Genomic DNA, 14223 nt, shown 5'->3' on the forward strand with positions numbered 1-14223 from the left:
AGTGTTTATGACAGTTTCCTAAGCAGATTATTATAATAGTTAAATTGCGCCAATTTGGAAGTGGCAATATAGCACTATGCAAACACTATTGCATACATGATGAATGTTTAGACAAAATACGTCGTAAAAGTGGATATAACATATTTACAATGTTGTGTGAAACATTTGCACATCATTAATTTTCCGAATTAATGATCCCACTACCACGCCCGCTGAGTGCACAAGAATCGGGGGGTCGTACGCATCGTGACGATGACGTCCTCTCACGTTAACGCCATGGTCTCAGGGTGAACCTCCTCTAGTCCCGCCTTTATTTCAATATTTGATCGGCCATTGGTCAATTTAGCTTGACCTACGAGAAAATGCATGAGAAATCTAAGACCTGATTGGACTTGCGTTCGAAGAGCCACGCCCCCTTTCAGTTTGGTTGAGGGGAAGGGGAATCTTTTCTCCCAAAGCGGATATAGCGTTCGCGGAGTAGCTGATTGGTACCGTTCTTCAAGGTGGGAAACGTTTCTTATCTTTTTTTTTTGCCTTGTCGTACATTATTCCTTACTCCAGTTATATAAAGAATTTGATCATGTTTGAACTTAGCGTTTGTACCCAGGCGTTAATGTGTAAAACTCAAAAGCCCTGTCAGAGTGCAGCCGTTAGCTGTCACTAGCTAACCAAATCAATTACACGCGCTATCAGGTGAACTGGGCTTTATTAAAAGCCAATGCAAATATTTGATAAGTATTGATATGACTTATCTTGAACGATGTTTAAAACATCTTCGCGAACAGCGGGCAGGTTTGCTGGAAATCGTGGCGCTCGTCGTGGTCCATTAGCACTAGTAGTAACGTTGCGTTAGGTTAACGTTAGTTAGCCATCGGCTGGTTAATGGACAGTATTAGAATAGATAAGCGTAACCAGAGCAGGCGAAATTTAATTTAATTTAATATTAAACCTCTATATGCTATTTATTTCGTGAATTAAATAAAGAGGTTAACAGGACAGTTTTCCTCTAATCCTCTTCATGTGATTTAAATTGACAAAATATGTATCGTGTATAGCATAACACGTCTTTTTTTATTTTAATTTTTATATGATTAAATGGTTTAAAATACGTTATTTGCACATCTAAACAAATCGCTATGACCGTTATGAACACGTGATTGATTAAAACTGTCATATTGTATCCTCAGGTGCTCCTGGATCACTCACCCTTACTGCTTCGGCCAGCCAGCTTCTCCTTTCCCCCTTTTTACACACTGTTTTCTCTCCCTCCCCACTTTGCCGGACTCGTTATTTCCCGGAGTTTAAACGGTGCGAATTAAATCATGGATAAGACGGAGCTGATTCAGAAAGCCAAGCTGGCGGAGCAGGCGGAGCGCTACGATGACATGGCGGCGTGCATGAAGCAGGTGACGGAGCAGGGAGCCGAGCTCACCAACGAGGAGAGGAACCTGCTCTCCGTCGCCTACAAGAACGTCGTCGGGGCCCGGAGGTCGGCCTGGAGGGTCATCTCCAGTATTGAACAGAAAACCGAGGGCAACGACAAGAAGCTTCAGATGGTGAAGGAGTACAGGGAGAAGGTGGAGGGCGAATTACGCGACATTTGCAACGAGGTGTTGGTAAGGCTGTGCTCTTTAATGCTTATACTATACTGAATGTACTAACTACTGAATCTATATCCGGCTATAATCTATACTCGCTATAACTATACTACTCAATACTGACTCTGTATTGACTGGATATCTATACTGGCTCAATAAGTCTTTAATTCATACTGCCTTTATATTTGCTAAACTGTCTATATATAAAAAATGCTGTATACACTCAATGCTGACTAAATACTGAGTATACAAAATTTTGACACTGATAAAAGTGACTTGAAGTGATATTACGCTTAAAGTCACCATGAAATCAAAATTGATATATTTTTTTTTTTATGGAATATTGCAGTATTTATTATAAGTTATTTATCTGCGCACATCATCATTTTATAATAAGTGAACTAAAAATGACCCCCCCCTTCCAATGACATCTCTTCTCTGATGACGTTTTTCGGAGCGAGGGTGGGACAATCTGTCACTTGCATCATGAGATCACAGCAAATGACAACGATCCAATCAATTTATGAAGGGCAAAATCAAGTCCTGTCCTACATTTTTAATATTTGAGCTGTTTCATTTGAGAAAATCACAATAAGGAAGAAAAGACTATTGTATCCCTTTCATGCCGACTTTAAAGTTGTTTCAAAGCAAGTTTAAAAGTTAGTTTTAAGCAGGTTGCTGGAAGAAAAAGGTTATTGTCCCTCCCTCAGTAAACACGTCATCAAAGAAGAGAAGAGATGTCATTGCAAGATCACATGAATTGCATGGATAATAAATACTGCAATATTCAATAAAATACAAGAACAGTAAATTATGATTTCATTGTATTATTAATTACTATTTTTAATGATTTTTTTTGTTTTTATATATGTATATATATATTTTTTTTTTGCTGACCTCTATGCATCAGTATTACATATGGACCATCATTATATATGGATATTCATATGGAGGTTTAGTGACGATATGGAACTGGTTTTGAGCACCAGCAGGGATCTGTTACTGTTAGCAGTGTCATCGCTGGCAGGACATGACAGACAAGTATTGAACCCAGTGGTTATGTACCCCCCCCCCCCCAACCTCATTGAATTAAGAAGAATCAAATTCATCTTGAAAGGAGTGCTGTGTTGAGCCATGGGACGTTTTGAGGCGAAAACAGCTGCATACAGTGTTCCAGTGTATAGCTTGGCACCTCATCACAGTGCTCTTGTTGTAAGAGGCTCTCATGGAACTATTAGAGAATTGATTCCTCCGAACAGTGGTGCAGAGAGCAAGAACCAAGCCTTTAGCTTCTCACAATCGATATGTAGGCTATTGCAGGCAGAAGTACAGCATCTTTCTTCCTCTTCTCCCACTGGGTTTGACAGGGAGGTTCTGTGTCATCACTATTGGATTCCCACTGTCACTCCCCTGGTAGCCCAGTCATCTAATCAAACTTGTTGAAATTCTGCTGCAGCACAGACAAGCCTATTCATGTCATGTGATGACATTGACAGACCGACAGATAATTTAAAGAGAGAGTTCACCTTAAAATAATTTTGTTTTCATTTGTGCATCCTCATGTTATTCTGACTTTTTTTTCTTCCTCTGTGGAACACAAAAAAAAAAAATTTTTTTCATCCATACACTGAAAGTCAATGGGATCCAATGTCGTTTCATACCAAAGTAGCTTCTTTTGTTTTCCACAGAATAAAGTCAGTCATGTCTATGTAGAATGACATAAGTGAGAAAATATTTTATGGTGACCAAACTCTTTAAAATGCTTTGTCATTTTGAGAGATGCATTTTTTTTTTTGCATTTCCTCACTTTCGAGACATGAGTATAGATTTCTTGAGAAAACCTAAAGATTCCAATGCAATAATTAATAGGTTATTTGTTCATTAAATCAGGTGACCAGATCACAAGAGTGAAAGTGCTGTGTTTTATATTGTGAGAGCAGAATAAAAAAAATACAAATAACCTGCAACAGAGCATTTGTCAAGACCAAAAGATCAGAAGTTCTTGTTCATTAGAAATACCAAGTGTTACACTAATTTACTGACGGATAAACAGGATTGGGGTAGGGCATGATTGAAAATGTTCAAGTTCAACTCAGGCCATCATAGTGGATAATGATCATTTTGTTGTGCAACCTCTGACTTTTTGACTTAAACTCAAGCTGGGCTGTATATTATAAAGGTTTGTCTGTTGAAAGGAGCAAATAATTCAGCAGCTTTTTCTTGATCATGAGAGTTTTGCTGATGAGCCTCCAGCTTACATTTTCTTCATCTTTCTCTCACAGGTCTTTTGCAGTTGTCACATGCTGCAGATAGAAAATAGTCGTGGTTAGAAACAAATGACCTCAGCTGCTAAAAGTAGCCGTTAAGACAGTTTCCGTGGCGATGCATTGCCTTGCAGTTGACTGTTGTAGTGTGCTCTGTTTTTTAATAGCGAGGTTAATTTCAGGATTGTGTCTTGCTAATCCGTCTGCGTGGAGGGGCATCCATAACATGAGGGCGCTCATCCTGTAATGGGTGAGCGATTGTGTGTATGCATAGTACTGTAGGCTACGTGCAGGAAATGGACGTGCACATCATCATGTCAGCCACTGTTTTCTCTGAATCTCTTTATGCTGAAGAAAACGGGAGGAAGGGCATTAAAAGAGCTGGTTTCCTGTCAAACAAAGAAAGGAGAGTGCGTGAAGACCGGAAGGTCAGGGGCCGCTGACACACAGGGAGGTAAAGGGCATGACTCAATGAAATCTCTCATTGTCTGAAGGGCTGCTATTGTTGGGTCAAGGTTTGGCTGTTTAGCATGGCCCAGTTTGCCCCTACTGGTAGATTCTGTAACTACACCATGTGACTGCAAATGGGTCTTTGTCCATTGTTTGCAATTCAAAAGTAGCTAGTATGTATGTAAATCACTGTTTTTATTAACTATTAATAATAAAATAAAGCTAAATAAATTATAATTACTTGATAAACTTAAACGAAAATGAGAAATGCTGTCTAGCAACTAGCTGAGATAAAATAAGTTGAAATACTACAGCAGTTACTAAAACTCCAATGTAAATTTTACAAAAATTAAAGCAATGATAATTAAATTTAATTAAATCATGCTATATATTTTATATAGAGGGTATGCATTGACAAATTTCCCACCAGAACACGCCCCCTCAGCCGGATTTAGGGGCACAAGATCCTGCAACATGACTGGATTTAATAGGAGAAACTGCAAAATCAAGAGTAAAACAAGTTTTAACTTCTTAAATTAAAGGCAATTGGACTCAACAGTGTTCTTTACAACTTACCAAAGAACCAGTGGTCCATGGATTTCAATGATGGGGAAATGCATAAAGCAAACCCTGTTAACGCTGTTAAAAATACAATTTAGGTAGATCTAAATCCGGATGAGCACATATATCATTGATATATTGTCATATTGCCCAGCGCTAAAACTTGTTAAAGCACTAAAGCATTATAGACGTAACATTATGACTTTCTGTGAAGCTGCTCGGAAACTGTGTATTGCAAAGCGCTAATTAAATTTGATTTGACAGATGGGATAAAAGTGACGATGACATCAGTGGATATTCAGGTTGTTTCAATATGTTTTGTTAGATATCTGAAGATATCTGGATAACTCAACTGTTACCATCAGGCTGTTTTGCTTTATAAGGACATTACCTAACCATCCACCTTTGTAGAACACAAGGCTCATCGTAATGGATGTTTTTAATAAATCACGAAGCTCTTTCCCATTTTAGATGTGATTTTGTGTTTTTCGCGTCCTTCAAGCTGCACACCAACGCCGCCGCTCAGCATATAACACTTCAGGGTGTGAACGCAGTGATTCCCACCTACTGACGTCATGTGCATACCAAAACTAAGTTACTAAAACGTAAAATGAAATTAAAATAAAAACTGAAAATATAAAAGTTAACTACTATAATAGTATACCAGTTAAGCTAAAATAATCTCTCTCAAACAACTTTTAAATCAAAACAGAGGGACTGATTTCTATTTCAGTGTGTTTTAATGTGAATGGTGTGGCATAGTGGCTAAAACGCTGAACGCTGCTTGTTCAAGCAATACAAATAACAAGCCATGACCTTTCACCATTTTGCCCTTGAAGAAGGCACTCAACCTCAGGTTCCTCCAGGGGAAATGACTACCTGTTTGTTTCCTGTTTTGCTGTTATCGTCTGCCTTACTGCCATGCTAGTTTCATCAGCAGATTTCCACAGATTGCTCATAAAGATGCATCAGATCTCTTCATTTAAAATGTCTCTGACTTTCGCTACACTCTTTTTCATTCTTCAGCTGGACTGAAGTGTACATGGCTGCATAAATTCACTGCTCTAATCAAATCCTGTTCCAGTTCCTTTTCTTAAGGTGGTACCAGCTGGATGGTAAACAGGAAAGTGATCCACCCTGGCTTCATTGACATTAGATATGTGCTGATCGTCTGTTAGTCTTATGAATGTGTTCAGTGGGGTAAAATGTCACGCTTGCTTAACGGACATTTGGCATTTTAATTTTATTTGCTGTTAACAGCTGGCAGTAAACACTGACGTTTAAACAACTTTAACTTGCATTAGGAGATTGAAAATGCATTCATTTTTTGTTTTATCCTTCCTAATGTTACATAGTTTTTTGGGGGTTCCTTTAGGACTGTCCCATTGATATCTGATTGCTGGAATGAACTGATGTAGATGATCTGAATGTGGTAGTTTGCATAAAACATTTTTTGTTGTTGTTTGTTTTGAAAGAAATGTGTACTTTTATTCAACAAGGACACATTAAATTGATCAAAAGAGCCAGTAAAAACATTTATGATGTTACAAAAGATTTATTTGTCAAATAAATGCTGTTCTTTTGAACTTTCTATTCCTCAAAGAATCCGGGAAAAATGTATCACAGTTTCTACAAATCTTTTAAGCAGCACAACTGTTTTCAACATTGATAATTAGAAGGAATGTGCTTTGAGCAGCAAATCAGCATATTAGAATAATTTCTGAAGGATTCATGTTACACTGAAGACTAGAATAATGGATGCTGAAAATTCAGCTTTGTCATCGCAGGTGTTATATTAATAAAAAAATCTAAGCTTTACCTCATTCATGTCATAGTAGCATACAGTAGTTTCTAAATGTGTTTTTGGTTTACGCAAGATTGACTGTATGTGGTTTCACTTTGGGTAACACCCAAAGTTACCTTTATTCCATCAACATTGAGTTACTCATATTTAGACGCTTTATACTTGGTAGGAACACTCTGATTACGTTTTAATTTTTTTGATGATTATGATTGGCCGATACAAACCCGATCATTCAAGCTTTATAAAAGTAATATTTAAGATATCTTATCTTAACTTTTGGACCATTCTTTTGACCATTTCTTTTGCCATATTTCTAACATGCAGTCAAACTTGACACTCAACAAACCCAGCCAGTTCGGATATTTCATGTGTTCTAGCTTAAGCACATCTGATGCAACTAATGAAGCCCTTGATTAGTTGCATCAGGTGTGCTTGAGACAACACCTGTTTTACAGATTTGTGCTGATGTGAGGGATTCTATTCAGGGGGTTGAATAATTGAGACTGCAGAAGTCAAAAAGTGGCATTTTCAGTTGAATTTGGGGAAACCGCTTAACATTTGAGTTGAGTGGTTTCAATTACTTTTTTTTTTTTTTTTGTCCATTGCAAACAGCTGAAAGTCTGTATATTTTACCGATACACCTGATTTGCAATGGGGGTTGAATAATTTGATTACAAATGTTTAGAAAAGTCCAGAAAAAATTACAATTTCTTCACTATGAACATTGTAATGTTTCTTTATTTTATTGCCTCTGACAGTGGATTTTATGCTCTGACACATCCGTGTCTGTGTGGTCATGAGCAGGGCTCTACAGTGCATGTAGAACAGTTATTCCAGTTACAATTACTGCATGCGACTGTGAAAAAGTATTTAGGAGCACCTGATCAGGCCCGGTTCTAGTTGAAACTAATAGCAGCATATTAGCGAATCAGATTCTGCAAACGCACCAGTGTGCATTTGTGTTTGTACTCTGAAGAGCGTGATGAGAGAACGTGTTTTTGCAGCGTAGAGCAATGTAGCCAATCACAGACATAGGCTATCTGTTGACATCTTGAGACACAATGGCCAATCAGAGGCGTTTAAGTTAAAACCCACTCACTGCTCAAAACGCTGGGGTTTGTTCAGTCCTGAGTTATGCAAGCTTGCCAATTTTTATCATAACCAAGCACAAACACAATGTAAATAAGAGATTCATTGTGCAGTGTAGACAATTTCATTGATTATAAGGGACGTTTGTGAGATCGCGATGAACTGAGACGAGTGACATGTTTTAGTGATTTTTAAGGGAGTTTGCAAATGTTATATTGATTTTATACAACAATTCAATAAACATGAAGTTAATATTAAGTGAATTACATTTTAGGAACAGTATTGTCAGATTTTGCTCTATTTCGTCAATGAAAATGGAACCGCTGCGCATCTGAGCAAACACGGGTGTTTCATTTATGAAGGAATCTGTGTTTTCAAACTAATCTAGTGAGTCAATGATTCAATGAGCCATTCATAACAACAGTTGCTTGCTTTGTTCCTGAATGAATCAGCCGTTTGAACGAATCGATTGAATGAATGATTGTCACGAAGACAGTGACTTGCTGCCCCCTACTGATGGCTTTAGTTTCATTTTTAAAGTATAATTTCAGTTATTTAGATCATTTAATATTATTATATTCAAAACCTTCTATTTTAAACACTAATCTTATAACATTGTTATTATGCATTTAAATGCATTCATACCACTTCTGAGCCTTTTTGTTCTTCAATGCCACCTCTGCAGTGCAAAGATGAATTTTGTTGATACCGATTTCATTTGTTTGGTAACTTATTCTTCCTGATTGCGTCTTATTATTCTAACTCAATCGATGAATATAAATGTATAAATTTGACTTTAAAGATGACACTTTTAATAAAGTTAGAAAAAATGCCTTTACAAAGGTTAAAAAATTTCATTTTAAGGAGTCAAATATCGCCTCATAATAGGTGGATTTAGGATCAAGGTGCTCCTAAATTTTTGACTGTGCTCCTAAAAAGAAATGTAAGCGTAGAGCCCTGACGAGGGGTGTGTGTTGCAGTGCTCAGGCGTGCTGTTAAATCAGGCATTAGGAAGCACATGTGATGTGACTGCTGCTCTGACTGTGCAATCATAGGGTCATGTGGGGCCAGAGTGTCATGACTGCCCTCTTTAGACTAAATGCACTGTCAGTCTTTTACTTTTTCATTTCTCCATTTGTTCTTTTTTTTTCTGTGCTTTTTTTCTTCTCTTTTTAGTTTCCTTTTTTTCTTTATTTTCTTTTTAACATTGAGGACATGTATACAGTTGGCTCAACAGATCTAAAATGACAGGCTGAGCAGTGAGGGCTGGGCTGTCACACAGGAAGTCTGCACCATTCTGTGCACCATTCAGTTGTGTATGTGTGTTTGCATTGTTTGTCTAACAGCCCCACTGAACCACCAACACCTAGAATGTGGTAAACTGGGGAAGATGCAGAATGTCAGTGTATTTGCCTCCAACTGGAGTGGAGAAGAATTTGGGTTATAAAACAGTCTTTGTGCATACTTTTGCAATGGATATTTTGCAGTTTCAGTCCCATAAAACTGCAGCTATTTTCACCTTCATTAGTTAATTGCATCAGTTGTAACCGTTTTGTTAAAAGTAGATAAAACAAGCTCTCTATCTGTCTTTCCTCACACATGGTCTCTCTCTCCCCCACCCTCAGGGACTGCTGAGCAAATATTTGATCGAGAACTCAACAAATCCTGAGAGCAAAGTCTTCTATTTAAAGATGAAGGGTGACTACTTCAGATATCTTGCAGAGGTTGCCTCTGGAGATGACAGGAAGGGTAAGTGTCTTAATGCATTTCTGCTATAAGGGGAAGGGAGTATATGCCTCAATAATGCATTTAGGATTCCGGATGAATTCTTTAAAATAAAGATCACAATTCTCATGATTCTGAATAGACAACTAAACAAAATAACATGTCATGTATTCGATTTTGATCAAAATGTTAATTGCTGCAGTCTATTTAACAATATTGAATTTATTTGAAATTATTTTTTTTAAATTGCTTTGCATTTGTTTCCAAGCATCTATTTCACCATCTTGATCTTTAATCCGTTTTTTTTTTTTTTGTTACTCAATTTATGTTCTCTGGTTTAAAATGAATGCCTGGTTTTGTATGTTAGGTTCAATGACTCGCTCATAAAGACTTCACTTGTTTCATTAGAGCATTTTTGAGTGAATCTCTTGCATGAATGATTCAATGACAGATGCATTTTTAACAGTCACTTGTCATCACCTACTGGTGTAATGATGCAATTGATACAATCTTTATTTGAAGCATTACTTTCAAAAGGTGATTAACTCTATTTTGATTGTTACTGTAAACATTATTGTTTATGTCCAAACTATAAAGTTGAGACTTTAAAAAGGTTTAAAGTCTTAAATCGCCCTTACACAAATTAAGGCCTTAAAGGGTTCATCGGATACCAACTTGTGGAAAATGGGCATGATTCTTTAGGGTCTTCATGTAAAGTTTGTCACTAATGAAAGGATTTAAAGGTCCACATTCCTAGAGCTTGGTTTTTGAGAAATCTCTCTGGTCCAGAACCACGGACTCATTGCCACTAGTTAGTTTTTCATCAACTATTATTATATAACTATGAACTATTTTTCATATATAATTATTTTTTTGTCCCTACAGACACGATAACCAACTCTCAAGGCGCCTACCAGGATGCGTTTGACATCAGTAAGAAGGAGATGCAGCCCACACACCCCATCCGTCTGGGACTGGCTCTCAACTTCTCTGTCTTCTTCTATGAGATCCTCAACTCTCCTGAGCAGGCCTGCGCTCTGGCCAAACAAGTAGGATTTTTAGATGACCACACCACTCTGTTGCTCTTTACTACATTGATTTATGAGGAACAGTTTACCTAAAAATGAAAATTGAGAGGTTTCTGTCGCTCCATTGAAAGTCCAGGTATTTCAAATTGTGAAGATCCAAAAAGGTTATAAAGCTCCATAAAATTAATCCAATTGAGTTGATTAATCCAAGTCTTGTGAAAAGATACAATCACTTTATGTGATGAGCAGATTTAATTTAGGCTTTTATTTACATCTAAACAATGATCGACATGCATTGATAGGGCTCATTGCATTTGGTAAGTACAGAAGGTAAAATGTGCGAGCATGATGTGTGAGAAACAATGGTGTGTTTTAGTGTGATGTTTATATGTAATTAATAGCCTAAATTAAATCTGTTCATCACATTAAGCGATCATATCTGTTCTAGCAACAGAAACATCTCAGGCGTCATTAAAAACTCTTTGAAACACAAAAATATTTTTATTTGTGGATGAACTCTCCCTTTAATGGTCAGCTTCAACGGCCCCCAACAAATATTTGTTTAATGGCCCCCAACAAATCAGCTTCTAGCTTGACCAATAATATGAGTTTGGGGTTGGACTACCTGCAATATGCTGTTTAGAAGGGTATTTTCAAAAAACTATGCCAGAAAGGATTGTGGGCAAATTTAACTTTCTTTTAGGTGGTGGTAGTTATTCACCTTTAATTAAACTCAGTGAAGGGAAAATTCCTATTGAAAATGTACCCACTTGTCCTTCTAGAGTTTTCCACATTCCTCAAGCTTTGAATTTCGTCAGGCATGTGGTTCACATACCAGGGGCTTGACTGTTCATTCACATACCTCAACTTATTGTGGCCTTGTGCTTGCAGGCATTTGATGAAGCCATTGCAGAGCTGGATACACTGAATGAAGACTCGTACAAAGACAGCACACTTATCATGCAGCTGCTAAGAGACAACCTCACAGTGAGTTACAAAGGCCTTGTTTACACTGCAGGTCTTGATGCCCTGATTTTTTTGACTGTCTGTTTACACGTTCTTTAAATTGTGACCCATATCCGATTCATGTGTTTACACTTGCCATAGGCTAGGCTACTATCTGAAACATACCGCGCATGCTTAAAGGGTTAAATTCTCTTGCACAGATGGACGAACACGAAATATGCTTCATGCTCTGCGTCTGCGATATGCGAAGTTGCCAAACACCACTTTTGAATAAGAAACAATGTCTATAAAACTCACAAGCGTATCGGTGAGAACGCAAACACACGAACTTGACTGCACATCACATATTTGACATTGATACTGCTTTCATTCGTAATGCAACGGACCGATCTACAGGATATAAATTAAGCCTTACAATAAAGGGGTTATTGGGCTGTTCACTGTCATACAATAAAGAGCCTGCACAGCGACAGGAAATAGAAATGAACACAAAAAAACTGAGAGTGGAGTTGCGCTCAGGAGTAGAGCAGCTGTGGATGATTTTCTTTTTCTTTTTTGAGCGGCTGCGGACGAATTCTTTCTATGCACACGCAATATGACGTCACACTCTGTGCGTATGTTTTACAAATATAATTGAACATGTAAATAGTCCTAACACTTTTTAAATAGCCCACTTAAAGTGTTTATTACAAATAAATTACTAAATGAATAAATGTAAATGAACAAATTTTCGTTACATTTACAATCCTGTGAAAACACTTCCTGTGCCCCTGTCCACATTCCTCTCCTACGATGACACGTTTCGTTGGGCCGTCCGTCCCTTTGCAGATGTGCGTCGGGGTTTCTCTCGTCATTAAACCGCGGAGATGTTGCCTAATGCCTCAGAAAATCCGATCTGCCTGTTTACATGACAGTCGCATTGGCACATATCCGATTTATTTCCACATATGAATGAGGCCTGAAACCGATCTCGAAATATCCGAATGCATGCGTTTTTTTCACAATGTGTCATAGAACACATCCGATCTGGGTCACATGTGAGCAAAAAATCGGAATTGGGTCACATTTCACTGGCAGTGTAAACGAGGACAAAGTCACACTGACCTAAAAAATAGTCTTCTCCGAGACTGTGGAATGTATATTTTATAAGTTATATTATAGTCATTTATATTTATTGTGCAAAATATAGATATTCAGTATTCAAGCATACATTTGTCCTCTTTTTATTTTATTTTATCAGTTATGGACCTCTGACAACGCTGCAGATGAGGGTGAAGGAGGAGACGGAGGAGAGAACTAAACGCCCACATCTTCTCTCCTCAGATTAAAGTGAAAGAATCCTGGATAAAGACAACTTTTTACACTTCTTCATTCCTTATTGTTTCACTTATGATTATTCTAGCCATGTTAAAGCCCATGATCATTACCATTGAGCTGTGAGTGTGGGAAATCCAATCAGTCTTTTTTTTTTTTCTCTCTCCATTTTCCACCACCTGGCTTGTGGTTGTACTGAAAGTAAATATTAAGTTAAAGTAACATCTTCATTCCTCAGTTTTGTGTTTTTGTCCTTTGGCCTTCTTTATGTGCAGTGTCTGCTGTAGAAAAGTATTAGCCTCACATAAAAACAATTGTCCTTTAATTGTGACAACGACTAGTGTGTATATTCTGGTAAACTGAAATATTGGAAGTGTCGGTCACAAAATGCAGAGCGTTTTGCCTCAAGCATGGCTAGTTCCTGTCCTGCTATATCACCTTCCATTTGTACGTCTCTCTAGGGAAATCAACATACACTTGAATGAGATAAATGTGTTGTTGACTGTCATAGTGTTGGCTTAAAATGGGCCTGTGCTTTAGTATTGATAGCAAGAAGGCTGTTTTCTGATGTACCAAGTCAGCTAGCATTGCTCAGCCAAGTATGCACTTTTCATTGACCATTTGAATCATGTCTTCATCTTGAAGGTCATGAAACACTCCTGCCTGGTTATGGTTTTCACTTTAATGTGTGACCTTGCAATGGCTTGTGATGATAAAAAAACAAAAAACAAAAAAAAAGATATCATGCATGCCCATTTTTCAATATACACTGGAATGGGAACCAATACTGCATACATGTTCCACAGTTTGGTTAAGTACTTTTTTCATTGCAGGTTTATGCACATGTTGAGAGGATGTTTGATTTGTCAAGTGATGTCAATAGTTATTTGGACCACCGTTGTGTTTTTGCTAATCATTGACTGTAGTCCCCCAAAGCCTTGTGAAAATGTACAAGCCCTACATAACAGCTATGTAACCTGAATTAAAATGACCATTTTATAAACCATACAGTTTTGTCTTGAAATTTGTTTTATCTCAAGTCTTTCCTGGTGACTGATGATGTACTGCATTTTGACTGGTTTTCAAGTAGTATTTTGTAGACTTCTTTAATAGTGACAAAATAAATACAATTTCTTTGACTTATTGCTTAGATCAGGGATGTCCAATCCTGCTGCTGGAGGGCCACTGTCCTGCAGAGTTGAGCTCCAACCCCAATTAAACACACCTGAACCAGATAATCAAGGTCTTACTAGGCATTCTAGAAACTTCCAGGTAGGGGTGTTGAGGCAGGCTAGGGCTAAACTCTCCAGGACCGAGTTTGGACACCCCTTTAGATGCATTTCCTATTGAAATAGGACGTTTATGTGTGTCCCTTATTTTTTTTTTTTTTTTAGCCAGTAGTATTTTACATTACTTAATTTAAA

At 37.6% G+C, this 14223-nt stretch overlaps 1 protein-coding gene across 1 annotated transcript; it reads left to right on the plus strand.

Annotated features, from left to right (window-relative positions):
- The first annotated feature begins 420 nt into the window (after positions 1–420).
- On the plus strand, positions 421–13806 carry ywhaqa (tyrosine 3-monooxygenase/tryptophan 5-monooxygenase activation protein, theta polypeptide a). Its single transcript, XM_081378040.1, has 6 exons — positions 421–503; positions 1188–1616; positions 9392–9515; positions 10377–10540; positions 11411–11506; positions 12726–13806. The coding sequence occupies exons 2-6, from the start codon at positions 1323–1325 to the stop codon at positions 12783–12785; spliced, it is 738 nt and encodes a 245-aa protein (XP_081234166.1). The 5' UTR covers positions 421–503; positions 1188–1322; the 3' UTR covers positions 12786–13806.
- The last annotated feature ends 417 nt before the right edge of the window (positions 13807–14223 follow it).

The sequence above is a fragment of the Scardinius erythrophthalmus genome (genome assembly GCF_964197995.2).
Source record: "Scardinius erythrophthalmus genome assembly, chromosome: 11".
Classification (NCBI taxonomy): domain Eukaryota; kingdom Metazoa; phylum Chordata; class Actinopteri; order Cypriniformes; family Leuciscidae; genus Scardinius; species Scardinius erythrophthalmus.

Excerpts from the sequence above, each read along its gene's own strand:
- ywhaqa (XM_081378040.1), top strand. The coding sequence starts at position 1,323 with ATGGATAAGACGGAGCTGATTCAGAAAGCCAAGCTGGCGGAGCAGGCG. Across the intron at positions 10,541-11,410 it reads CCTGCGCTCTGGCCAAACAA|GCATTTGATGAAGCCATTGC; the intron begins GTAGGATTTTTA and ends TTGTGCTTGCAG. Across the intron at positions 11,507-12,725 it reads TGCTAAGAGACAACCTCACA|TTATGGACCTCTGACAACGC; the intron begins GTGAGTTACAAA and ends TTATTTTATCAG.